General features: G+C 40.6%; 3 protein-coding genes across 3 annotated transcripts; 2 read left to right on the forward strand and 1 right to left on the reverse strand.

Annotated features, from left to right (window-relative positions):
* Window positions 1–6,281: 6,281 nt before the first annotated feature.
* Window positions 6,282–7,286, reverse strand: LOC125111546 (olfactory receptor 52J3-like). The gene has a single exon (XM_047753506.1). It carries the CDS (start codon window positions 7,231–7,233, stop codon window positions 6,298–6,300), a length of 936 nt encoding a protein of 311 aa, XP_047609462.1. The 5' UTR covers window positions 7,234–7,286; the 3' UTR covers window positions 6,282–6,297.
* A 9,802-nt stretch (window positions 7,287–17,088) lies between these two features.
* Window positions 17,089–18,115, forward strand: LOC125111436 (olfactory receptor 52D1-like). Its single transcript, XM_047753376.1, has one exon. The coding sequence runs from the start codon at window positions 17,147–17,149 to the stop codon at window positions 18,113–18,115; it is 969 nt and encodes a 322-aa protein (XP_047609332.1). The 5' UTR covers window positions 17,089–17,146.
* A 6,297-nt stretch (window positions 18,116–24,412) lies between these two features.
* LOC125111437 (olfactory receptor 52D1-like) lies at window positions 24,413–25,377 on the forward strand. Its single transcript, XM_047753377.1, has one exon. It carries the CDS (start codon window positions 24,433–24,435, stop codon window positions 25,375–25,377), a length of 945 nt encoding a protein of 314 aa, XP_047609333.1. The 5' UTR covers window positions 24,413–24,432.
* The last annotated feature ends 1,605 nt before the right edge of the window (window positions 25,378–26,982 follow it).

The raw sequence follows: 26,982 nt of genomic DNA on the forward strand, positions 1-26,982 counted from the left end.
GTGTCTTGGAAGTGCTGGGACCCAGGTTTGACTCCCGGCCTAGCCCAGTGGGTTAAGGATCCAGCATTGCTGCAGCTGTGGCTTAGGTCACAACTGTGGCTCAGATCTGATCCCTGGCCTGGGAAATCCATATGCCATGGGAGAGCCAAAATAAAATAAAATAAAATTTTAGATTTACCATCAAGCCTTAATGGTGGTGCTAATATTTAAATTCTCCTGGGATGTGTTATTATTCATGACAATATCTTAACTGGCTTGAGAACTTACTGAGGCTTCAGCTTATTCCTTATAACATAATAACCCTTCCCTAAAGAAACCAAAGCCTAGGGCAAAGGTATTATATGCTATGACCTTACTGGAGACTCTGATTTTAAAGACAGCGACTGATGGACAAATGGGAGCTCCTTGATTATGACGCCTTATGGAACTTCCCACTGCCGAGTGTGACCACAATGCTTCCATCTCGTGAGACTGTTCCTTAGGAATTGTGTCTCATGATTGATACTATAGGAGAGGCAATGGTACTTGATTTACTCACTAGCTCCCCATCATTCATAAAAGGATCACCCCCAATTACATTTTCTGGTTCCTAGTATTGATAGCTTTGACTCTGGGAATGGGGTTTGGAGCATGGCATGAGGTGAAGCACTCAAAGTTTGTGCCTGAGTGAATTTATTCAGAGTCCACCAAGAATTCCTCTTGTCAGAACATGAGACGAGAGACGTATGGAACAAGAGACACTGAGGGTCTGGAGGATGCTTAAGAAGCACCTAACAGAGCTTTATTTTCTAGGTTTTTAAAAATCCTGTACTTTTAATAAATTGATGTATTATTTTGCTTTCCCAACTTAAGTTCTGAGTACCTTAGATAGAGACACTTGACTCTCAAGAATTGGCTGTTTTGTGTTTGAACTTATATATGAGAATATGTAGAAAATTTAAGCCATTTTGAGTTTTATTTTGTATATAATGTCAGGGCCTGTTCTAGTTTCATTGATGTGCATGCAGCTGTCCAGGTTTCCCACCACCACTTGCTAAAGAGACTTTTTCCCATTTTATGTTCTTGCCTCCTTTGTTGATGATTAATTGAGCATAGGTGTCAGGGTTTGTTTCTGGGTTCTCTCTTCTGTTCCATTGGTCTCTCTGTCTGTTTTGGTACCAGTACCACACTGTCTTGATGACTTTAGCTTTGTAGTAGTGTTTGAAGTCTGGGAGAGTTATGCCTCCTGCTCCCCTCCCCCCCACGCCCTAAGGATTACTTTGGCAATTCTGGCTCAATTGTGGTTCCATGTACATTTTTGGATTGTTTCTTCTAGTTCTGTGAAAAATGTCATGGGTAATTTGATAGGGATCACACTGAATCTGTAGATTGCTTTGGGTAATACGGTGCTTTCAGCAATATTAATTCTTCCAGTGCAAAAGCATGGAACATCTTTGCATTTCTTTGAATCCTCTTTAATTTCCTTGATTAATGTGTTATAGTTCTCAGCAAATAGGCATAAAGCTCCTAGAAGAGAACATAAGCAAAATATTCTCTGACATCAACTGTACAAATGTTTTCTTAGGTCAGTCTCCCAAGGCAACAGAATTAAACACAAAAATAAACCAATGGGACCTAATCAAACTCAAAAGCTTTCGCACAGTAAAAGAAACCGTTAAAAAAGAAAAAAAGACAACTTACACAGTGGGAGAAAATAGTTTCAAATGATGCAACCAACAGGGGCTTTATCTCTAAAATATACAAACTGCTTACACAACTCAACAGCAAAAACCCAACAACCCAACTGAACAATGGGCAGCAGATAGAAATTTATTCAAAAAAAGATATACACATGGCCAACAGGCACATGAAAAAGTGCTCAACATCACTAATTATTAGGGAAATGCAAATTAAAACTGCAATGAGATACCCCCTTATACTGGTCAGAATGTCCATTAACAAGTCAACAAATAACAAATGCTGGAGAGGGTGTGGAGAAAAGGGCACTGTCCTTCACTGTTGTTGGGAATGTAAGCTGGTACAACTGCTATGGAAAATAGTATAGAGGTACCTCAGAAAACTAAATATGGAAGTACCATATGACCCAGCAGTCCCACTCCTGGGCATCTATCCAGACAAAACTCTCATTGAAAAAGATACACGCACCCATATGTTTATTGCAGCACTATTTACAAGAGCCAAGACATGGAAACAAATGTCCATTGGCAGATGAATGAGTGATGAAGATGTGCTATATATGCACAATGGAATACTACTCAGCCATAAAAAAGAATAAAATAATGCTGCTTGCAGCAACATGGATGGAACTGGAGACTCTCATGCTAAGTGAAGTCAGTCAGAAAGAGAAAGACAAATACCATATGATATCACTTACATCTGGAATCTAATATAAGGCACAAATGAACCTATCTACAGAAAAACAAACAGCTCATGGACATGGAGAACAGACTTATGGTTGCCAAGGGGGAGGGGAAGGGAATGGGATGGACTTGGAGTTTGGGGTTAGTAGGTCAAACAATTGCATTTTGAATGGATAAGCAATGAGATCCTGCTGTATAGCACAGGGAACTATATCTAGCCATTTGTGGTAGAGCATGATGGAGGATAGTGTGAGAAAAAGAATGTATATACATATGACTGGGTCACTTTGCTGCACAGCAGAAATTGACAGAACATGGTAAATCAAGTATAATATTTTTTTAAAAAAGAAAACGTATAAAGAAATTACGCAAGCATTTACCTTTAGAGAAACTTAAAAAATGTATTATAGTGATAATAACAATACTATTTACAGGTAACAATAGTTGTAATAGTTGTAACATGTATCATACATTTGAGACTTGAAGTAAAGATCTGGTCCACTCGGTAGTTGTGGAAGGAATTAAAAATGAGTCATTAATGGAGTTCCCGTTGTGGCACAGTGGTTAACGAATCTGACTAGGAACCATGAGGTTGCGGGTTCGGTCCCTGGCCTTGCTCAGTGGGTTAACGATCCGGCGTTGCCGTGAGCTGTGGTGTAGGTTGCAGACGCGGCTCGGATCCCGCGTTGCTGTGGCTCTGGCGTAGGCCGGTGGCTACAGCTCCGATTCCACCCCTAGCCTGGGAACCTCCATATGCCGCGGGAGCGGCCCAAGACCAAGAAATAGCAAAAAGACCGAAAAAAAAAAAAAAAAGAGTCATTAATGAATAGAGCCAAAATCCATGGGACAAGCCAAAAACCCTTTTCTGTATATGCAGCTTTATGATCATATGTAAAAAGTGCGTACATCTTTGCCGGATAGCAAAGTTAGCCGTGAGGGAGGCAAAAACTTTGTGAAAGGATATGTGGTTCTTACGAGTTTACATATCAAATGCCATCGTCTAAGTTACTGTTTTCCTGGTGAAACTATTCTCACTCATAAATGCTGGAGAGTATTATTTTATATGGAAAAAATAATGATTCAGTCCATTGAAGAAACATTTTTTCATTCAACAAATATGGAATACTTTTCTTATAATAAATTAGACATTACAATAGTTGCTAGTGATATAAACAGGAACAAAACAAACTTGAACCACATTATACCAGGATTTGGTAAAGCTGATGAAATGAACTGTATGAAGTTTATGTGACTCGCATCGGTAAGGACTTTGGTCCAAAGAAATAGAAAAAGTTATAGTACAGATATGATCTTACACGCACTTAAATTATTTTAACTGTACTGAACACTTGAAAGATAAGTATACACTTTACATTGTATATGGCCATATACCATATACTAAAATGAGAGTTATTCTTAATTTTTTTAGTGTTTATATACTCTAAGTAAGAGGGTATAAGACACTCTTGCGATATCTTAGATCCATCCTTCTGGCCAGTGACACGCCGACAGTAATCATGAATCTGATCATGTCGAGGCCGTGGTTCTCTTTCCATGACACGGGAGGACAGCATCATTCCTCCACCCTGTGAGCCCCTGGCTCTGCCAGTATAGACGCGGGAGGTTCCGTAAGGCTGATGCGTTTAGATGTCCTTCTCAGAACATCGCTCCTCCTCTTGTGTTTGGACGTCCGTGTCCTCACGTAACACGTGTGACGTCTTCAGATGAATGCACGTTGACCTGCCCTTTTTTTTTTTTTTAAGGTCTCGTGCTTTTAACAGTTCTTTCTTGTGGTCTTGAGAAAATTAAAATGTACGGCACGGTACACCGTTTCAGGAGGAGTATCCTGTATGCTGCAGGTGGCTTAGGAAGAGAAACTAGTTCTGACTCCACAGCCAAGGGTTTAAATAACTCACCTGTATTGCATGGTCAGATTCATACAGTGTCGGAGGTGTATTGGCCTTAGTAATTGTATGCTTTAACAGATAGTTGGGACAGAAAAATAATATTAGCTATTATTTCAGGTTTTCGTGAGCTTGATTAGAAGAGTTAGTTGAAACTACTCTTTTTTAAAGACATGTTTTTTCTTTACTGTTTTATTAATTTGTGCTGTATATTTGTGTATTTTGTATGTTTTTTTTAACCTCAGAACAATGTTCTTGAAGGATTATTTTCACCCATACTCTGTATGATTTGCTCTTATATTGTTTTCTGTGTTATCACATTTTTATAGAATCTACATGGCTGAGAGCTGAGTTCGTAAGTATGAGGCAGTGTTACAGTACCTTTTCAATACTGTTCTACTGGGTCGTTTTTGTCTGTGTCTTGAATGCAAATGAAATCAAAATGGAATCTAGAGATGGCCATATATTCTGTAATTAGGCCAATACACATCTTTAGAACAAGAGCTCCACTTTTTCTTGAGGTGTTATTTGTAAAAAGTTTTATAGATAGAGATGAAATTTACAAGCGTACCAGGAGGCAGGTACAGAAGTTTCTCACTCATGAGAATACTTTGGGAGATTGTACCGCAGTAAACTATGAAGATAAATTTAAAAACTGAAATACATCAACAATGTGAAGAATTATCCAGTCTTACATGTGCTTTACCCTCACATGTTACTATAAATTCATTCTACTCAAAGTGAAATCCACATGACAAAGAACTGAATATTCATTCCACACTTAGGTAAACACATTGAAAAATGCATGAAATGACTTTGTCCAGGTGTTTGGGAAGACTCGAGAGCTTTGGAGCTTTGCCATCCCTGAGGAAGTTGGAAGTTAAAGATCTCCCACACTTACGTCCAGCACTATATTTTCAGATAACATCTTCTTATTTTTTATTCCAATTAATGGGTGAACTACATTCACGCTGCAGGGGTGAAAATCACACTGCATCTGTCGGTTCCACCCACTTGGCGCTTTAACATGTGTTGTTTCCTAAACTGGGTTCAAAGCCAAACGTGGACACATCCATCCCCGTGACAGTTAGTTTAGGACATCCGTTATCTCGCAGCTGCACTGTTACCTGAAGAGCAGTGTCCCAGAGAAGCAAAACCAACTGACTCTTCTTCACCGACGTCAGTGGCAAAGAAGGGGATTCTGCTAACCCTAAACTCTGCCAAAAAACCCCGCAGATGTCAGACTCCCGAAGTTAAGACGTGGGCTCTGTGGAGGCTGCACAGACGACTGCCAAAAGTTAAGATCACTGCAGCCGTTAATTCTGTGTTTCAATCTGTAAAACCAGGTTTCCTTTCTTTAGAACACACATTGCATTCTCAAGGATCCTCATTTAGTTTACATTCACCTGGGAATGGATTGATAGTCAACACTTAAATTATTTAAATCATCCTTTTTTTTTTTTAAGGGGGAAGTGTTGATTAGTTTTGCCATCTTTTTGAAATGTTTCCTTAATATTATCTTCAGGAGGTAAGACAGAGGCAGTATCATGGAGAAGGTTCCTTGAGAGATGAAACAGGGAAAATACAGAAGTGACCCTTGAAAAGAATATTATAGGACTATGCTGTACTCTAAAATGTATCTGAATGTTCACAATAGAGTATTGGAATAGGCTTAGACCAGTAGTAAATTCACAGAGAATTCTATTTCACAGCAAATTTAATCAGAGGAACTCCCAGAGATTGAATTCTAGGGACCTATTTGGTCTCTTTTCCTTGAATGTAATAAACTACCATAGTCAGAGGCTGCCCATCAGTAAAACTAAAAAGAATTTACCAAGAGCCTTAAAATGGGAAGTATTTCAAAAGGCTTGGATTATCTGATCAGGGCGCGTCATTTTGGGGCTCCCGTTACTGTTCGGCTCAGGTGGGAAAATAAACTGGCATCTTCTTTTCGAATATTAATGTGGAGGTGGTGTCCATATCGTTGCTATATGCAGACTTTCACACCTAAAGATCACCGAATGTAATGTTCCTTACTTGCCAGTCAACACTCGAATCACGCACCCTCTGATTTGCTTGGTCCTTACCCCATAGATGACAGGGTTGAGGGCAGGTGGAAGTACCACATAGACGTTGGCAACAAGAATGTGGATATAAGGGGGTATTTTTTGACCAAATCGATGAGTGAGGAACGAGAAGAGAGAGGGTATGTAGAAAACCAGCATGACTGCAGCATGGGAGCCACAAATGCTCAGTGTCTTGTGACGTGCATCTTGGGATTTGAGGTGGAAAACGGTATGAAGGATGTAGCCATAGGAGATTCCAACCAGTATGAGGACAAAGACAAGGAAGGAAGCAGCAAAGAGACCATAGATGGCATTGATTCGAATGTTGGCACAAGCCAACTTGGCAATGCCCATGTGCTCACAGTAGGTGTGGGCAATAATACGGGCATCGCAGAAGGGCAGACGGTAAACGAGGTACACCACGGGTAGTGTGAGCGTGACTGTGCCCAATACAACACCAAGTGCAAGCCCCAACAGGACCCAGACGGTCAGGATGGTGGTGTAGTGGAGCGGTGCACAGATGGCCACGTAGCGGTCAAAGGCCATGGCCAGCAGGACTGCAGACTCCATTCCTGTGAAGGTGTGTATGAAAAACATCTGGGCCACACAGACTCCAAAGCCAATTTCATGAGCATCAAACCAGAAGATACCCAACATACGTGGCACTGAGGTTGTGGAAAGGGCCAGATCTGTGACTGATAGAATGGCCAAGAAGAAGAACATGGGATCCCAGAGAGTCTTCTCTGTCCATATGACTGTCAAAATTGTGACATTTCCAATAAGAACCATTAAGTAAAAACAAAAGAAGGGCAGGGAAATCCAGGCATGGACAGTCTCAAGCCCTGGGATTCCCAAAAGAAAAAATGTGGATGGATGGAGTATGGTTATATTCTGATGGGACATTCTGGATGTGGCTGGAATAGGAGAAGTTATGGTCCATTCTTACAAAGAAAAGAAGGGGGCAGAGTACACAAGAACAGTTTCAAATGATTAGTTTTTCTCTTATTACAGTGCAAAGAAGCAGCGATACTGTTTCCTGTCTGTTTTATTTTACTGACGGAACCAAAAGGAAGGTGCCTGATTGACACACTTGATTCCAAGGGGCAGACCACTTATGACCATTAATAGTGTAAGCAGTGCTGAGAGGTGATATAATATCCTCTCCACTTCTGCACCAAAATATTCTGTACTTGGTACTTTTTTTGTGTGCAAGGACTGGTATCTGGATTAATATGAGAGGCAAGGACTTTGCAAATTGAGGATGTTGAGGATGTAACAAATGTAACAAATCACTGAGACAAAATGTATAGATGCACAGCCATGCTGGTGTAAAGCAACAGATATAAAAGCCATGCACATAATAATAGATTATATCCCAAATGCCTTCAGTATTTTTCATTTAATACAAATTTTCACATGAATTCAAATTCAAAAAGTCACCTATCAAACCAACAGGTGTTCCTCACTAAAGCATTTGATAACCCTTGTAGATAAATAGCATCAAACCTTAAGCCAAGACAGGTACAGACATTGAACAAGCAGCGACCAAGTTAAGACCCCAAACATTTCTCATTAAAGCATCGTGAATCCCTTTGTCCTTCTATCATAGTGGAACATACGGCAAACATGAGAACTTGAGGTTTTGACCTGTTCTTGTATGCAAGGATGACATTCAAGAGAGACGGAGCAGAGATGTTAAAATAAAGAGGTTGGAGGGAAAGGCTAATCTTGGACCTCGCTCTCTCAGGTCAGGGATGATGAGCCAAGTTTACCCTTTACCCTGAGAAATATGCAGAGGGTCCTACCCCATCTTCTGAGAATTACATTTCAACCCAGAGAAGCAGACGAAGAAAGCAAAGAAAAGGAAGTTTAGGAAGCAGTAGGCGTGAGGAAAGAGAAGGAAGAGGAAAGAAACAGTAGGTTGGATGGAAAAGAAGAAGAAGAGAATGATGGAAAGAATGATTAAAAAATCTCTGCCGCTCGCTACGTTTAGGGTGAGAATGGAGACTATCCAAGTCCCCCCATTGTGACAAATGTATTTTCTTCAGCATCTTAAGAACACTGGCAAGCTGGCTAATCAGAGGTGCTCTGGCCGTTGGTAAGAAGATACCTAACTTCTCTTTCAGGACTCTCCATTCTCTGCTGCCTCCCTTGGTGTCTCTTTTTTCAGCCTACTTTCAGAAAAGTTTCTTCCTAACTTGGATTTTTCTACTGCCATGAAATGCTATTATATTCACAGTCCTGCATTTTTCAGACAGAATAGGAATTGTTAAATATTAAATCAATCTCCACATTGCCTATCACTGACTAACAGGTAGTGACTATGTCAGAAATAGCCATTGAAGACCCCGCTCTTGGTTGGTGGTCTGTAGAGCAGCGTCATGGGGGCTGCCCTGTACTCCTGTGAGAAAATCATTTCAACTTCTCCCTTACCTCTGCGCAGAGATTCTGCCTAAGGCTCCCCTAGATTCCTTGGTCAACATATAACCCGTCTGCAGCAGGGATGGGAACGAGAGCGTCTCTGTTATAGCTACCCCTGCGAATAGAGTCTGTACCTTCTGGCCCACAGTCTCCGAAGGGACCATTCTGAAGATAGGTCCATGTTCCCATGGGCCGTAAGTTTTAAGACTATGATCTCAAAGTCTTTCTGGAACGGGTTGGAGTTCTGCTGCAGAAAACAGGAAGTGGGAGAGAAGCAGACATATGGGAAGCAAAAGGCAGGAGAGATAGACATTACTACCAAATATAAATACAGAATACGCACACCAAATGTATGCAGGGCAGTCAAATGAGTGCAATTCTGTAGGGTGGTCTTCTTAGATACTATTCTATAAAACCAGGCTAAGGTATTTCTGATGCATGTGTTTCCCTTTCATATACTCATGCCCAGAGGTGAAAAATAGAAATAAATCAAGATACTCTCCCTCATAGATCCAAGGACAGTTAATCATAAAAGTACCCTGAAAGTTCATGAGACAGCATCTCATTTGGTGGAATATAGACTATTACGTACTTTTTTTAAAAATCATCTTTGTGTAGTAAAAGAAACCTGATTTCCCAACTTATTAAATCTTTGTTATTGTTCTTAAAAAATTCTCTTGCCTTGTTTGCCCACTTCTTCTATTTGCACTTCCAAGGTCTTAGATGGTTTAACGTACTTTCTGGGTCATGATATTTTCAAAACATCCTGTCCCTTCCCTGAGATCACCATCCACGTCAAAGCACTTTTTGGATTTCCCGCATCTACTTGCTGCTTCACAACATGTTTCTGTGAATGATATGTCTTCTTTTCTTTTTTGTAGTTATTTCTCAATTTTAACTTTTGCATTTTCCTATTGGTATCTTCTCCTTTCTTTTTTTGTATTTTTATTTTTTAATTATTTTTTAGTAGTTATTTCCCCAATACAATTTTTTTTTCTATTGTACGGCATGGTGACCCAGTTACAGACACATGTACACATTCTCTTTTCACACATTATCAGGCTCCTTCATAAGTGACTGGACATGGTTCCCAGTGCTAGATCTCACTGCTGATCCATTCCAAAGACAATAGTTTGTATCTATTAACCCCAAGCTCCCCAACCATCCCACTCCCTCCCTCTTCCCTTGACAACCACAAGTCTATTTTGTAAGTCCATGATTTTCTTTTCTGTGGAAAGGTTCATCTGTGCCTTATATTAGATTCCAGATATAAGTGATATCATCTGGTATTTGTCTTTCTCTTTCTGACGTAGTTCACTCAGCATGAGAGTCTCTAGTTCCATCCATGTTGCTGCAGATGGCATTATTTCATTCTTCTTTATAGCTGAGTAGTATTGCATTGTGTATACATACCACCATCTTCCTAATCCAGTCATCTGTTGATGGACATTTAGGTTGTTTCCATGTCTCAGCTATTGTGAATAGTGCTGCAATGAACATGCAGGTGCATGTGTCTTTTTTAAGGAAAGTTTTGTCCGAATATATGCCCAGGAGTGGGATGGCAGGGTCGTATGGAAGTTCTATATATAGTTTTCTAAGGTACCTCCATACTGTTCTCCATAGTGGTTGTACCAGTTTACATTCCCACCAACAGTGCAGGAGGGTTCCCTTTTCTCCACATCCTCTCCAGTATTTGTTCTTTGTGGACTTATTAACGATGGCCATTCTGACTGGTGTGAGGTGGTATCTTATGGTAGTTTTGATTTGCGTTTCTCTAATAATTAGGGATGTTGAGCATTTTTTCATGTGCTTGTTGGCCATCTGTACATCTTCCTTGGAAAAATGTCTGTTCAGGTCTTTCGCTCATTTTTCCATTGGGTGGTTGGCTTTTTTGCTGTTGAGTTGTGTAAGTTGCTTATATGTTCTAGTGATTAAGCCCTTGTCAGTTGGCATCATTTGAAACTATTTTCTCCCATTCTGTCAGTTGTCTTTTTGTTTTCTTTTTGGTTTCCTTTGCTGTGCAAACACTTGTCAGTTTGATTAGGTCCCATCGGGGTTTTTTTGCTCTTATTTCTGTTGCTTTGGGAGAGATACTTCTTCATTCCAGATATTTCACACCAACTACATACATTTGTTAAACTCCTAGTCTTTTCAGGCTGTTTAGTTTTCACAGTAAAATAAACATAGCACCAAGCTTAGCATTTTAACCACTTTTAAATGCATAGTTACTGGCTCTAAATATATAACAATTATTGTCCAATCATCACCACCATCTGTCTCCAAGGGTTTTTTTTCCCATGGTCCTAAACTGAAATTCTGTACCTATCTTTCTGTCCCTGTAGCCCCCAGCCGCCATCATTGTATTTACTGTCTCTATGAATTTGACTAAGTTATGCATAATATGTGGAATCATAAAATATTTGTCCTTTTGTGATGAGCTTATTTCACTTAACATGTTGTAATATGTGTCAGAATTCCTCTCTAAGGTCGAATAATGTTCCACTGAAGGTGTAGAGTCGCATTTTGTTTAACCGCCCATTCATTCATGGATGGGCCCCTGGTGTGCTCCCACCTTTGGGGTTTTGCTATGGAGAAAGATTTACCTGTATTTGTTCTAGACCCTACTTTCAATTGTTTGAGTCTAAACCCAGAAGTGGAATTGCTAGGTCATATGGTAACTCCTTTTTGTGTGTGTGTGTGTTTTTGTCTTTTCTTGGGCCGCTCCCGCGGCATATGGAGGTTCCCAGGCTAGGGGTCCAATCGGAGCTGTAGCCACCAGCCTACACCACAGCCACAGCAATGCGGGATCCGAGCCACATCTGCAACCTACACCATAGCTCACAGCAGCGCCGGATCCTTAACCCATTGAGCAAGCCAGGGATCGAACCTGCAACATCATGGTTCCTAGTCAGATGCATTAACCACGGAGCCATGATGGGAACTCTGGTCATATGGTAATTCTATGTTTAATTTTTGAGCAACTGCCACGCTGTTGCCATAACAGCTGAATAATTTTATTTTGCCATTAGCAGTCCATAGGGTTCCAAATTTTCCAGTTCTTACTCAACATTTGCCCTACCCCCCATTTTTTCTTTTATTGGCTGCACCCTGGGCCAGGGAGCAAACCAGTGCTGCATTTGCAGCCTGCAGCAACACCAGATCCTTAACCTGCTGTGCCACAAGGGAACTTCCTCTTGTGCTTTTCCTGTTGTTCATAAAAATTTGTTTTTTGCTTTCTATTCTTTTTAAATTTTCTTTTTCCTCTCCTCCCTTTCTTTTTTTATAATAGCCAGTGTAGTGGGTGTGCAGTCGTATCTCACTGTGATTTTGATTTCTGCTTCTCTAATGATTAAGAATGCTGAGCGTTTTTTAATGCGGTCATCCTGTTATATCTTCGGGTTACACCTTCCTGTTCGGCCCGGTTGTCCTCCTGCCAGCCAAGAGGGCTCTTCCCCCTGCTGAGGACACAGAAGGAGCCACCCAATCTGTGACTCTCACTGCTCACCCCCTTGGCAGCTGTCTACCTTGCAGCTATTCTCCCCTCTCTGTGTCTCTTCCCAGGGACGTAGGTCCTGGCCTGATGGCTTTTCTTCTTCTCCTGCGCAGTTACTTGCAGCTCTTTCTTACAGCCTTGGTTGTACAGGAGTCCTGCCAGGTTCCAGTTGGTTTTCAGTGAGCATTGTTCCGCGTGTCGATGTATTTTTGACGTGTTTGTTCAGGGAAGTGAACCCCACGTCCTCTTACTCTGCCGATTGAGTCCATCTCTGGATCCTGTTGCTTAAATCCATTCTGCTGCTCATGTGCTTTGACTGAGGAGTTTAAAACAGTAGCATTTGTCATGGACTTGGAGAACAGACGTGTGGTTGCCAGGGGGGAGGGGGAGGGAGTGGGATGGATGGGGAGTTTGGGGTTAATAGATGCAGACTCTTGCCTTTGGAATGGATTAGCAAGAGATCCTGCTGTGTAGCACTGGGAACCATGTCTAGTCACTTGTGATGGAGCATGATCATGTGAGGAAACAGAATGTATACATGTATGTGCAACTGGGTCACCATGCTGTACAGTAGGAAAAAAAATAATAAAATTAAATGAAACATTAACATTCAGGGTAACCTGTTCATGGAGAAGGACTTACGGCCATTTTTGCTTTTTGTGTTTCTTGCCACTGTCTTGTCCCTATTTCCTCCCTTTCTCCCGCCTTTGTGTTTAGCTGATGTTGAAAGTGACACCTTTTGATTCCTCATCATCTCCTTCTCTTTCCTTTTTTTCTTTCTTATTCTGTTTTGGCCTCCCCCTGACATATGGAGTTCCTGGGCTAGGGATTCAAGCTGAGCTGCAGTCGCAGTCTGAGCCACAGCTGCAGCAAAGCTGGATCCCTAACCCACCGTGTTGGGCCCGGGGTTGAACTCACGTCCCAGTGCTCCCAAGATGCTGCCAATTCTTCCAGGCCACAGTGGGAACTCCCACAAATTACATCTTTATATACTGTGTAGCCTGTAAGGTAGATTTATCATTATGTTTATGCTTTTGGCTTTTAAATCCTTTCAAATCATAAAATTAAAGCTATAAACTAGAGTGGTGATGCTACTGGTTTTTGTGTTTGTGTATTTATTTATCTTTACTGAAGAATTTTTTGCTTTTTATAGGTTTCAGTTATTTGCCAGTTTCCTCTCATTTGAACATAAAGGATGTTTCTAATAGAGCAGGTCCAGTGGTAATGAGCTTCTTCAGCTTTTGTTTTTCTAAGAATATCTTCATTTTTTCCTCATTTTTTGAAAGATAGTTTTGCCAGATATAGAATTCTCTATTTTGTTTTTTCACTCAGCTTTAAATATATCATCCCACTCTGTTCTAGCCTGCAAAATTTATGTTTCAAATTGACCTTGGAACAAAGCTGCTATATTTAATGAATATAGACTATGCTCTGAATTTTTTCCATTTCTCTCAGGACTGATCCTATTAAGTGGTTGATAATTATGTTAAAATACTGAGGGATGGCTACATCTACCCCTATAACCTAAGGGAGTACACAGATAAATTGCTGCCCCTGAAATTAGGAAGATTATCTATCCTCATCAACAATACAAACATTCTGCCTTCTCCTACTGATTCCCCAAGGACCTGTTTGTGTCGGAGGTCGTTTCTGCATATCCGCTGAGATTACTATGCTCAAAGTGCTACATATAGAAGGTGTGTGTTGAGGTTGCTTCTTGGCCCCGAGTCAGCTTCTTCATGAAGTAGTTAAGGGAATAGAGAAAGAGACAGTCCAGTCTCAGTGATCGTCGGAAAACTTTAAAAAACACAGGACTTCGTCAAACAGCATCTTGTTATTTTCCAAAGGACCTCGATCCAAGGGAGCAGGTAGCCTTTGAGTCAGAGGGAATGCACGTTTTTCATTCTCTATGGATGAAATGAATAAAAAGGTAGATTCGAGGAAGCACAGGGTTTTTTAAGGACGGTGTAGGAGGGAGGGATCTCTCTCATTTTCATATTCCTGTGACATGAATCTGTTGAAGGGTCAACGCAATGGACACCTCATGGACTTTGCACTCAACAACAGGTGGGCGTTTTGGAGGGAAATGATATCACTGAGATAGTACTGTGTGTACAAAAAAAAGCACTTTGAAGACTAGCGTGTGTATTTGGGAGTCTGTGCATTTTCCAGTTCTGCTCTTCAGTGCTCTGTATTGTATGATACCTGCAATATTTACTGTTGAGCACCCAGGGGGCGATTGCCATTGGTCTAGAGATCGGATTATAAAATTTCCTCTTTGTCTTGTGAATGAATGTGTGGGGACCCTCATTTATTCATAGACTCGCATCTCACTTGCATCTCTTCTCTAATCTTTGATTCCAGCCACTCTGGTCACTGCGTCATTGTCGTTAACTCCCTACGTCACTGTCCTTCCTGATGGAACTTTGTGCTCCTTTCCTTTGTCCACGTGTGTGCATGTAACGTAGAGAGTTGGATGGATAATCTATGCATTATCTATGTCTGTGCCTACATATTTGTATTTCGTTCCTGTGGGTTCAAATCGTATATTCTTCACATTCCAACCTAAGTGTCGTTTACTCGAGAAGACGTTTCTTGTCTCACTAAACTTCATTGGATTCCTTGCTATCATTTTTACCTTTCCCCTGGTATAATTTTTGACACATAAATCACTCCTTTAAAGCTAAATAATAAAAGCCATATTTGCATTTTCACGTGTTTTTCACTGTAATAAAGCTCAAGACATGTAAATGTAAAAACCTAGAAAATATGTCTTTAGGTAATGATATTGGAAGAACTAAGTGTATTGCATGATCCTGGAAAGTATATGCAAGAGGTAACTCTGTTAGTTCTCCTTGGCACTTAGTATATTTACATGAATTTGTGTGAGGCAGGGCAAGTAGATTCTCCTTAAGAGCTGATGATGGTACCACCAAGTACCAGTTACTCTTTGCTGGGAAATGGGAAAAAAAGAAAGGAACTCCCGGTTTTCTCTGAAACGCTTTGTGGTGACTAAGAGTCCTTTTCTTCTTTCACCCTCTCACCCTCTGCCTGGTGCGCAAGCACTTTATCCCAGGGATTCTCTGTCGAGGATGTTTGACTGTCCATTGGAACCGTGGAAAGGAGTAGGAGGAAACACGCTTTGGTCAGCAGCTGATACTTCAGACGTGATTCGGTCTGTTTACCCGTCCAGTAAGAAAGCCGCTGAGTGCTTTAGCCTGTGGGCTTCTGGATCATCACAGTTAGGGTCCATCTGTAAACTGAAATCATCTAAATCTTAGAACAAGTGAGGACGACAAGGGAGTGACTGGGGTTAATGTTAAGAAACACGTTATCCTTAACTATAGATTGTTTCTAAAGAACATAGCATGTGCTTCCTTAAAGGGTATATCCTAGAAGGAAATAAACGATAGGAAAACTTCAAAATATCTTTGGTTAGGTTAGTCACACATGCACAGTGGCAAATGAAAGGCTGGAGCTATAAACTGACTTAAACCTATTCCAAAAGCTATGCCCAAGGCTTCAATATCATGCCAGACAGTGAGGGCAGAGAGCATTTAGTCTATCCTTCAATTAAGAATTGAATTGTAAATAACTCCCTGAATTTTCCATATGGCCTCTGCTTGATCACTTTCAGTTATCAAAAACTCAGGCATATGAGAAGACTACTGAAAGAGCTCGAAGAAACACACAACTGCTCAGCAAATATTTGTTCAATTAAGTACAGATATGACTACATATGAAAATGTTACTGAAAACAAAGGGACAAAGTGATCTATAGGTCCTTGAAATAATATGAAATGATATAAATATTACCTTTCTGTACCTCTAAACACAATAATTTTGTATGTGCTTATTAATTTTATGTATCCAATTCTAGTGAATTTAAACATGCTTGATTATAAATTTCAACTATTTTTATTTTTAAAAAAATTTTTTTTATTACTCAAATGAATTTACCACATTTGTAGTTGTATAATGATCATAACAATCTGATTCCACAGGATTTCCATCCCACAGCCCAAGCACCCCCCCCCCAACTGTCTCCTCCGGAGACCATAAGTTTTTCAATGTCTGTGAGTCAGCATGTGTTCTGCAAAGAAGTTCAGTCTGTCCTTTTTTCAGATTCCACATGTCAGTGAAAGCATTTGATATTGGTGTCTCATTGTATGGCTGACTTCACTTAGCATGATAGTTTCTAAGTCCATCCATGTTGCTAAAAATGCCGGTATTTCGTTCTTTTTAATGGCTGAGTAATATTCCATTGTGTATATGTACCCCATCTTCTTGATCCACTCCTCTGTCGATGGACATTTAGGTTATTTCCATGTCTTGGCTATCGCAGATAGTGCTGCAATGAAGATTGGAGTACATGTGTCTTTGCGAGTCGTGGTTTTCTCTGGATGGATGCCCAGGAGTGGGATTGCTGGATCAAATGGTAGTTCTATGTTTAGTTTTCTGAGGAATCTCCATACTGCTTTCCACAGTGGTTGCACCAATTTACAATCCCACTAAGAGTGTGCTAGGGTTCCTTTTTCTCCACACCCTCTCAAGCACTTATTGTTGGTAGACTTTTGGATGATGGCCATTCTGGCTGGTGTAAGGTGGTACCTCAGAGTGGTTTTGATGTGCATTTCTCTAATAATGAGTGATGTTGAACATCCTTTCATGTGTTCCTCGGCCATCCATATGTCTTCTTTGGAGAACTGTCTGTTTAGATCTTCTGCCCATTCTTTGACGGGGTTGTTTGTTTTTTTGGTGTGGAGTTGCAGAAGGTGTTTTTAATAAATTTCAACTGTTTTTAACAGCAGATCACTAGGGGTCTTCCTGAACCGAATCTCCACGTTATCAGCTTCTGGTTGGGGTCATCTTGGCATAACACCCTTATCTTCCGAAGGACCGATGGAGAGCAAAGGAGAAACCATGATGCCTCCTCTCAACACTTCGTGTCCCTCTCCTGTCCCCTTCCTGCTGGTGGGCATCCCGGGACTAGAGCACCTGCACGTCTGGATCGGGATCCCCTTCTGCTCCATGTACGTGGTGGCCGTGGTGGGGAACGTGACCATTCTGGCTGTGGTGCGGGCAGAGCGCAGCCTCCACGAGCCCATGTGCCTCTTTCTGTGCATGCTCTCGGCCACCGACCTGGTCCTCTCCACAGCCACCCTGCCCCGCATGCTCTGTCTCTTCTGGCTCGGAGCCCGCGCCATCGCCTTGGATGCCTGCCTGGCCCAGATGTTCTTCATCCATAGTTTCACTGCTCTGGAATCGGGCTTCTTGTTGGCCATGGCCGTTGACCGTTACGTGGCCATTTGTCACCCACTGCGCCACACGACCGTCCTCACCCCCGCGCGCATCGCTCTCCTGGGGGTGGTTGTGGTGGTTCGAGGCGTGGCCTTCTTTTCCCCACACCCCGTTCTGCTCAAACAGCTGCCCTACTGTGGGCCTCGCATCATCGCCCACACCTACTGTGAGTTCATGGCTGTCGTGAAGCTGGCGTGTGTGGACACGGGGGCCACCAAGCGTTACAGCCTCAGCGTGGCTACTATCATTGGCTCATGCGATGCGGTTCTCATTGCTGTATCCTATGTCTTCATCCTCCGCTCTGTGTTCCACCTGCCATCCCGAGAAGCTCGCTCTAAGGCGTTGGGTACCTGCGGCTCCCATGTCTGTGTCATCCTTGTCTTCTACTCCACAGCTGGCTTTTCCATTTTCACCCACCGTTTTGGGAAAAATATACCTGCACATATCCATATTTTTATTGCAAATATGTACCTTTTGGTGCCTCCTTTTCTCAACCCCATTGTTTATGGAGTAAGGACCAAGAAAATACGGGAGCTTGTTCTGAAGACATTAATGGTCAAAGGTGTCTGATTGTAGTTCAGCCAGTGAAAGAGATAGTTCAGGAAGAAAGGGAAGTAAAAGAGAGAACGTAAGAAAAGAACTCACAGTCCCTGCTCCCACAACTGAATTACATGTGCTGCTTGAAATTTCCTTTATTTACTAGGTGTCTGTAAATTCCAAAAATTCCAATTCAAAAATCGTTTTTGCTTTATCACTTATTAAAACTGGAAACCAGATTAATCTCTTCCTGTGTTTTTTGGAGCGTAATTACAAATAGTGAACCGTAAAGAAAGGGAACAAAGATAATGTCCAATTTATATATTAAAGATTTTTCTTGCGAACTAAATGATGGAAAATATGTACCTGGTAACCTCAAACAATTTGATCCATGTATGAGACTGAGATTTCATAGAATCGATGTTGAATGCTCTACCTGTTCTTTAATGGAATCCAATGGAAGAATTACTGTTTATTCAGATAAGAGTAGGACTAATAATATATAAATATTAAAAATAGTATTAAGTGAATTAGTATTCACTTAGTGAATAATTAAACACTATTATTAAAATATTATTAAAAATTAGTATTAAGTGAATCTCTCTGGAAAAAGAAACATGAATTTTTGTTAAAGTAAGAATTTTATTATTTTAAATTTTATGGCTTATTTTAATGTTATTTGAATGTTACAGCTACTCCATTTTCTAGAGAAATTTTGACAGAGGTGTAGTGTCTTTCAAAAAAATGCAGTATTCTTAAGTCTACTGACTGTTAAAAATTGAGGTCATTAATTCCCATTTTCAGTTAGTAGTCAGTGCTGCTACGTTACCAAGCTCCCATGTGCAAGACTCAGCCTCATACATTTGGGTGATGGAGCCCAGTATCAGGACATAAGATCTGAAATTTCTTATTAGCAATAGTGTTTAAATAATCCTATTTATTGCCTCAGAACCAAGGACTTAACTTTCCTTTTTAGTTTACTGTTACGGCTTTCCAAACCCTGCCATCCATTTCTCATTTTTTAAATATATATACATACATATATATACACACGCACATGTGCGCACACGCACACACACACACACATGCATATATATATAATCTAAGATCTGTGGGACATTTTTATGCTTTGGATCTTGCTCTGAAATTTTTTACCTCTCTTTTTGCTTATTGGCGGTCAGTTAACACACAAAGGCTAACATCTCTGGGTTCACCAGTACGAAGTTTATAATTGAAATATGGGGAAAGTATCAAGTTTAAGTTTTCCACCTAAAATTATTTGGTTTTTTTTTTTTTTTGCTTTTTAGGGCCACACCCGCAGCACATGGAAGTTCCCAGGGTAGGGGTTGAGTCAGAGCTGCAGTTCCAGACCTACACCACAGCTCACAGCAACATCGGATCCTTAACCCACTGAGCAAGGCCAGGGATTGAACCTGCATCCTCATGGATACCAGCTGGGTTCATAACCCACTGAGCCACAACGGAGACTCCCTGGTTATCTTTCTCTTGACTTCACAATAGATGCCCAAACTGGACATTTTTCTTACTTTGGTAGAATTTAGACTTAATGACATTTTTCCGGTGGGTCCGATCACTTACTGGTTAAGGATCAGGCGAGCTCTAGGCTTTGAGGTTAGAAAGCCAAGGTTCGGGTTTAGTATCTTGGGCCTGGCTAATTCTACTGCGGTTTTACTCCTCTTTACCTCAGTTTCCTCAGTTCATCCAAAGGAATAACGATAGACCCTTCCTCATGTAATTGTGTGACGATTAACTAGACGTGTACAGGAGGTCGCTTCAGTGGCGCCGAGGAAACACACTGAGCGCCATTTATTCCTCCGCAGTTAAAATTTCCTGTGTTCTTCTCCTTTTGTTTAAAATGCTTTAGTAAATACATATTATGTCTTACGTAATAGCTCTATAACTGTGTAATATTTGTGTTTTTGATATTTATGTAATGAATATACTTGATTCTGTTCCCTTTTAGCTACCTATTTGCTGGATCTGCCAACATCTTAAGAAAAAACATGTTTTTCCTTTTTCTGTAGAGTATGTCAGTTATTATTATATCATACATAGCTGAATTTATGGAAGCTCCTGGAAAATAATATAATGTTATTGGAATGCAATAGAATAGTTTTAAGAATGTAGAAGTCAACTTTCATTTCTTCTGTTGGTACAATCATTTAATCATCCATTTATTCATGTGTAATGTGTATTCAATTTTTAAATTGGATTAGATTGATTTGAAGTAATTTTAATAACCCTCAAATGTAGTCTTCCATTATTATTAATTCTTTTTTCTCTCTTTAAAGAAATGTGCATGAAAAACCCATAATTACTTAGCATCCTTTGGTACCAGGTGTACCTGCCAGACTGCACTCCCTTCTGTGGGTCCCTGTGGCTTTTCTCTTGTTTAACACGCGAATTCGGGTGAGGGGATCACCTTAGGATTCGATGGACTAAATCGTAACGACAATAGGCTGTATCACGTTTGGTGGCTCTCGCCTGTTACCATGTACGCTATTCTTTCCTGCTCAAATACCTTTCCTGTCATACATCACTGTTTAACCGTCTCACTCCTATTTATGGAACAGCTCAGTGTACAACTGAAAGAAGCCTGCTGATGTTGTTGTTGTTGCTGTTAATTTATATTTATATGTTAATTACAAGGAAATTATGTAAATATTGATCTCTTTACTATATAGATCACCACTCATGTTTTTAGCCTTTGGATGGACTGAACTAAAGGGCAATCCACTGGTAGCTTGTGTGTGTCTGTATATGTTAAAATGTACATAAAATACAATGCATCATTTTAACTATTTTCAGGTGTAGCGTTCAGTGGAACTGAATGTTCCTATTGGTGTGTATCCACCTCCATCCTCCTAGTCTGGAGCGTTTTTTACCTTCCCCACCCCCAACCCCTTCAGACTCCACATCCCTGAACGTTAAGTCCCCGTTCCCCTTCCCCACATTCTCTGACAGCTGTCATTCTGCAACTGTCGCTATGAATTTGGCTCTTCTCCCTACCTTATAAAGTGGAGCCATTCAGTGTTTGTTTGTCCTTTTGTGCCTGGCTCTTGCACTTACTAACATGCTGTCTCCAAGGTTTGCCTGGGCGTAGCATGTGTTTGAATTTCCTTCCTTTTTAATGTGAGATATAGTTTATCCCTTCCTTCCTTCCTCTGTGAGTGGACACTTGGGTTCCTTCCATACTTTTGGCTATTTTGAATAATGCTGCTATGAACACGTGTGTGTAGATGTATGTTTGAGACCTTGTTTTCACTTCCTTGGGGTATAGACTCAGAAGTGGGAATGTGGAGGCACTGGATCATATGGCAGTTCTGCTGCCACCCCTCTTCCCATAGCAGGTGCATCACTTTCCGTCTCTTCGAGATGGTACAGGATTTCCACTTTTCTACATCCACACCAGTGGTTATCTCCTTTCCTTTCTTCTTTCTTTCCTCCCTCCCTTCCTCCCTTCTCGCTTTACAGTCTTCCTTCCTTCCTTATTTTATGTTTTACTCTTTCTTTTTTATAATAGCCATCTTAATGGATGTGAAGTAGTATCTCATTATGGTTCTCACTTGCATTTCCCTAATAATTAGTGATTTTTTGCATATCTTTTTATGTGCTTATTGACCATTTGAAAATATTCTTTGGACGATGTCTATTCAAGTCTTTGTCCATTTTTAACATAGTTATTTTTTGTGGTTGAGTTTTAAGAGTTCTCTCTCTGTTTTGGAAATTAATTGTTTATCAGAGAGATGGTTTGTAGGTATTTTCTCTGATTTTTTGGTTGCCTCTTTCCTCCAGTGATAATTTCCTCTGATGCATAATTTTGAAAAAATTTTTGGTGAGGACAAGTTTCTTTATTTTCACTTCTGTTGCTTTTGTTTTGGTGCCATATCCAAGAAATCATTGTCAGGTCCAGAGATATGAGTCTCCTGGTGGAAGCTAAGATCATGGACGTTCCCTTCTGGTAGAATCTGGAGCCACAGAGTAGATGCAGTTGAGGAAGGTGAGAAATAGGTAGAAATATTTTGTCTTTCCCTTCCTGTTCCCTAATATTTTCCTGCTAGTGAACCCGTTGAACAAACTTAGAATACATGTGGATGATCTGTGATCCTGGGAAACGTAGCCGGTAAAGTCCACCCCTCGTGAAATACAGAGCAGAAAGGAAGGATGCAGAGGAGCATATCCGGGAAACATTTGTGTAACATCCCAGACCAAACACAAATAGTGATGATAGACGTGGAGATAATGGACCCTTTACTTGATCAACCAAGTAAGTTCAGGAGGATATACAGGAATAGAGTCACGACTAAGTAATGTCCTGGAGCTTTCACTGTTTTTCAGAAGTACATCTGATTCAGGAGAATTGCTGAAGAATATCTGGAGTCATGTGGGGATATTAGTGGGATGACTCAAATGCATTCATAAAATTGCTCCTCCGTGATATCCTGCACTTCTCCTAGCTCTTGTTGCATACAGGTTGTAGGAAAGCATTTAGTTCACCGCACTTGCATGTGCTTCAGGAACAGTAAATTAGGTATCTCACTTGACCGGTAGCAGAGACCGCCTTCCACTGATTTCAGAGTTCAGAGTTTGGGCGCCATGGAAACCACAAGCCCGAGTCCCTCTTAGAGACCAAATTGTGCTAGTCCTGGGAGAGATGAGTGAAACTGCCCGCTACCGACAGCATTCTCATGAGAGGCTCTACGTTGGGTAGTCCTTGAGCCTCTGCTCCCCCAAGATAGGAAGTACGATGGTGCCTGCTGTAAACATAGTCAATATTATGCTGAGACTCGGACTGAGAAGTGAGACTGTCTCTGTTGTAGAGGTAAGATACTCAGGTTATAGGCTGGAGAGCTGTAGCTGAGACGGGAAGTGTGAGTTTAGTGTTTCTACCCACACAGAGTGCTGGAACCTAGGATGAAGGTTCTAGGTCCAGTCCTAAGCAGTGAAGACTTAGCCCATGTGATTGTTTGAAAGATGGCCCAACCTCTTACTGACAAAAAATAGTGGAGAAGGAGATTAACTTAAATATTTAAGCTGAGATAATTTTTGTTAACCTAGCCCTAGAATTTAGTCCTGAACTCTATTGGTCAAAACCTTATTTTTTTAAGTGAAACTTCCTTTTTTCCCCCTTTTTTGGGGGGGCCACACCTACAGCACATGCAAGTTCCCAGGCTAGGGTCGAATTGGAGCTGCAGCTGCCAACCTACACCACAGCCACAGGAACGCCAGATCTGAGCCGCGTCTGTGATCTACACCGCAGCTCATGGCAATGCCGGATCCTTAACCCACTGAGCAAGGCCAGGGAATGAATCCACATCCTCATGGATACTAGTTGGGTTCATAATGGGAACTCTCTTAATGAAATTTTCTTTTATTCAGACTAAACAGGTGTACCATATTATATGAGTTTACCATAAACTTCTATTTGAACAGAAATAATGATTTATCAGTTTAAAATTCAATATTGTTAGAATACTCTTCCAAGATAACTGTTTAAGCTTCCAAGAGGCATGCTTTCTGGTAAGCTGGTATCTGGAAACCCAAATTTGCTTTTGAAAGTTTATTTATTCAGGAAGCCACATTAGCATCAGATGTATTGTATGATGGAAGAATATATTATCCACCTTCTGGAAGAGTTTGATTTGATCACTTACAGTAGAGCACAACTAGGTAGTAATCCGAACACCCGTGTTTTCCGGACTGAGTCGTCTTATCTTTTGGCTTATCTTTGCAAAATGATTTCTCATCATTCAGTTTGGAAGATTTCATGAAGATGAGAGTCCTTTCTTTATTAACTCAGTGACTCACCTTTCATATAAGATGAGTTTTATTCACACTTCTTCATTTCTCCAGTTGTTCTTTAGTATTTCTGGAGTCTCCTTTTCTTTATATCTGTAAGCCTCCTCACTGGGAATGGGGCAAGAGGAGTTAAATATACAAATGGCTGATCTCGTCCATGATGGTTGGACTTTTTTAGCTGTTTCAGAAGATATAAAATGATATACTCATATTTAGCAGTTTATCAACTACTGTCTCTGTAATGCTACATTACTAAAATATATCTAGCCAACTGGACAGTGCTTCCTAGAAAAAAAGGCAAGGTGAGAGGGGAAAGGTAAAGAGAGAGAATACTTTTGTACATTTTTTTCCTCACCCAGTAAAGCATCGTCCCATGTATCTGACAAATTGAAAGGCTGTCTTACCGAGGAGGTCATTCGATAGCCAGTTGGGTGTTACTGGATGTCAGCATCTTTCCCACGCGCACATATGTTTGTAACCTCTGTGATGTTTAATTTGGATAGGACCATGGAACATCCATTGTTTGGATAATGCTCGGCTACAACAGGACCCATCTTCAGCTTGCCACCTTCCTACTGCTTGGCATTCCAGGATTGGAGGCTGCCCACGTATGGATTTCCATTCCTTTCTGTCTGGTCTACCTACTGTCACTGATGGGAAATGTTGCCCTTTTGTTGATTGTCAAGACAGATCACAAACTGCATGAACCCATGTACCTCTTGCTATGCATGCTTTCAGTTGCCGATCTGATGCTTACTTCTGCCACACTTCCCAAGATACTCAGTCTCTTCTGGTTCAATGACAGAGAGATCTACTTTGAAGCCTGCCTTACGCAAATGTATTTTATCCATTCTCTCTCTACTATGGAGTCTGGATTTATCTTGGCCATGGCTTTTGACCGCTATGTGGCCATCTGCCACCCACTGAGACATTCCACTATCTTAACACCTGCCGTGCTTGTAGGCTTGGGGTTGCTCATCGTCTTCAGAGGAGCTGTTCTTCTCAGCCCACATCCCTTCCTACTGAGGTGGCTTTCCTACTGCAAAACTAATGTCATTTCCCACACTTACTGCGAGTTTATGGCCCTGATAAAGCTGGTTTGCACTGAGACCAAGGTTCGTAGAGCCTACAGCCTCATTGTGGCATTCTTGACCGGGGGACTGGACTTCATACTGATCATCTGTTCCTATGTCCTTATTCTTCTCACTGTTTTCAATCTCCCATCCAAAGCTGCCCGTCTCAAGACCTTAAGTACCTGTGTCTCCCATGTATGGGTCATCTTGGTGTTTTATACCCCAGCTTTTTTCTCTTTTCTCACGCATAGGTTTGGTCACCACATCGCTCCGCATATCCACATCTTTATAGCCAATATATACCTTCTCCTTCCACCGATGATGAACCCTATTATTTATGGTGTCAAAACCAAAAGAATCAGGGAGAGAGTCCTTAAATTTATAACAATGAAAGGGGTTTGACTTTGCAAGGCTTGTGAGGCCCCAGATCATCAACAAAGATAAGGGTTTATTTAACAGGGAATGTTGACGATGAATTAGAATTACCTTGAAGTGGAAAACTTTTCAGCTCAGTCGTGGAATCCTGTAGGCTAGACATGGTAAAGAATATTGGTTTCAGTGAATGGTGACACATACAGGAGATACATAGGAAGTAGGAAAAAACACAGCAAAACTTTTAATTCTTATTGTCTATCTTTCTAAGCTAGGATTCAGTGTAGTCTTTGGGACGTTCTAAGCCATAAGTAAATTTATATCGAAATAATTTTAATGTTAGTGAATCTAATTTATCTTGTGTGCCTGTGTGTGTGTATTGATCAGGCTTTTTGTGTGTCCTATCTAAGAAATGTATTGCCAAACTTTGGGTTATGAAGATTTTCTCCTATAAATTTTTCTAAAATCGTATGTTGTCTGAAGGTATGAGTTTTAAGTTGAGGTTCATCTGTGATACAGGGATAATAATCCGTAATTCATGATTGTGAATTTCAGTTTCACATCAAATAATGTACGTCACTACATTAATAATTTTGAACATAATCGAATCTAATTTTTCCTTTATGTAACAGAGTTTTCTAATGTCTACTTTACCGTTCTGATTCAAATATACTAAGGTTTTTTAAAAACAACATAATACCCAAATAGTAATACATACATAAAATAGCAACATACATACTTACGTGTAAAAATACTAGATGACACAATAGTTAGATCCTGTACCTATGCATAGAGTAACTTTGAATATGCAAGTTATAAATAACAATGCATCCTGGTATATTCTTTTGATTTCTTAAATTGCATGAGAAATATCATTGTTGCTGTTGTAAAGTAATTTTCAAAAATGTTGAATAATTTCAGGTAAGAGTCTTAACACGATGTAAATATTCTCTTGAACAGTTCCATTTCCAAAATATCCAGTGCATGCTTGCATGTTAAAACCAGACATAAATAATTTCTGATTATTAGTAATGCAGATTGAAAAATCTATACTCAGAACGGCATATATAAAGCAAGGTGAAATTTTACATTCAAAACATCATAGTTGGTTTTCTTTTTAATTACACAATATCCAGTTTCATATCTGAAATTCCTCTTATACACAGAGCATTTTGTGGGAGGTTTCTTTCTGGTGTATCGTCAGTAAACCCACAACAAAAACAAAACAAGAAACTTCCAAAATGCCCTTTAAAGGTCCGCATTACCTCCGCTGAGCATCGCTGATTGAATTATAGCATGAATCATGTCTTACTCATAGTAAACACATCGTAAGTGTTGGCTGCTCGCATTGTTTTCGTGATGATTAAAATTCAGGGGGCAGAGTGTAATAAGAGATGGCCAAATGCCACGCGTTTCTGCTATCTTGTTTACTATTAGCCTTGCCGTAAAACATTCTCTCTTTTTAAATAACGGGGGGAAAATCCACATCCTCTAACACGCCGTCCTCATGTAGGGAGCTTATGATGTGACGGAAAACGCGACGGATTAAATTTCACATGTGACTCGGAATCATTCAGCCGCCAACTGAAGAATAAACTCGCGGGACTGGCTGACTCGGTTGAAATGCCATGTTCT

Source organism: Phacochoerus africanus, chromosome 11 (genome assembly GCF_016906955.1).
Source record: "Phacochoerus africanus isolate WHEZ1 chromosome 11, ROS_Pafr_v1, whole genome shotgun sequence".
Taxonomy (NCBI): domain Eukaryota; kingdom Metazoa; phylum Chordata; class Mammalia; order Artiodactyla; family Suidae; genus Phacochoerus; species Phacochoerus africanus.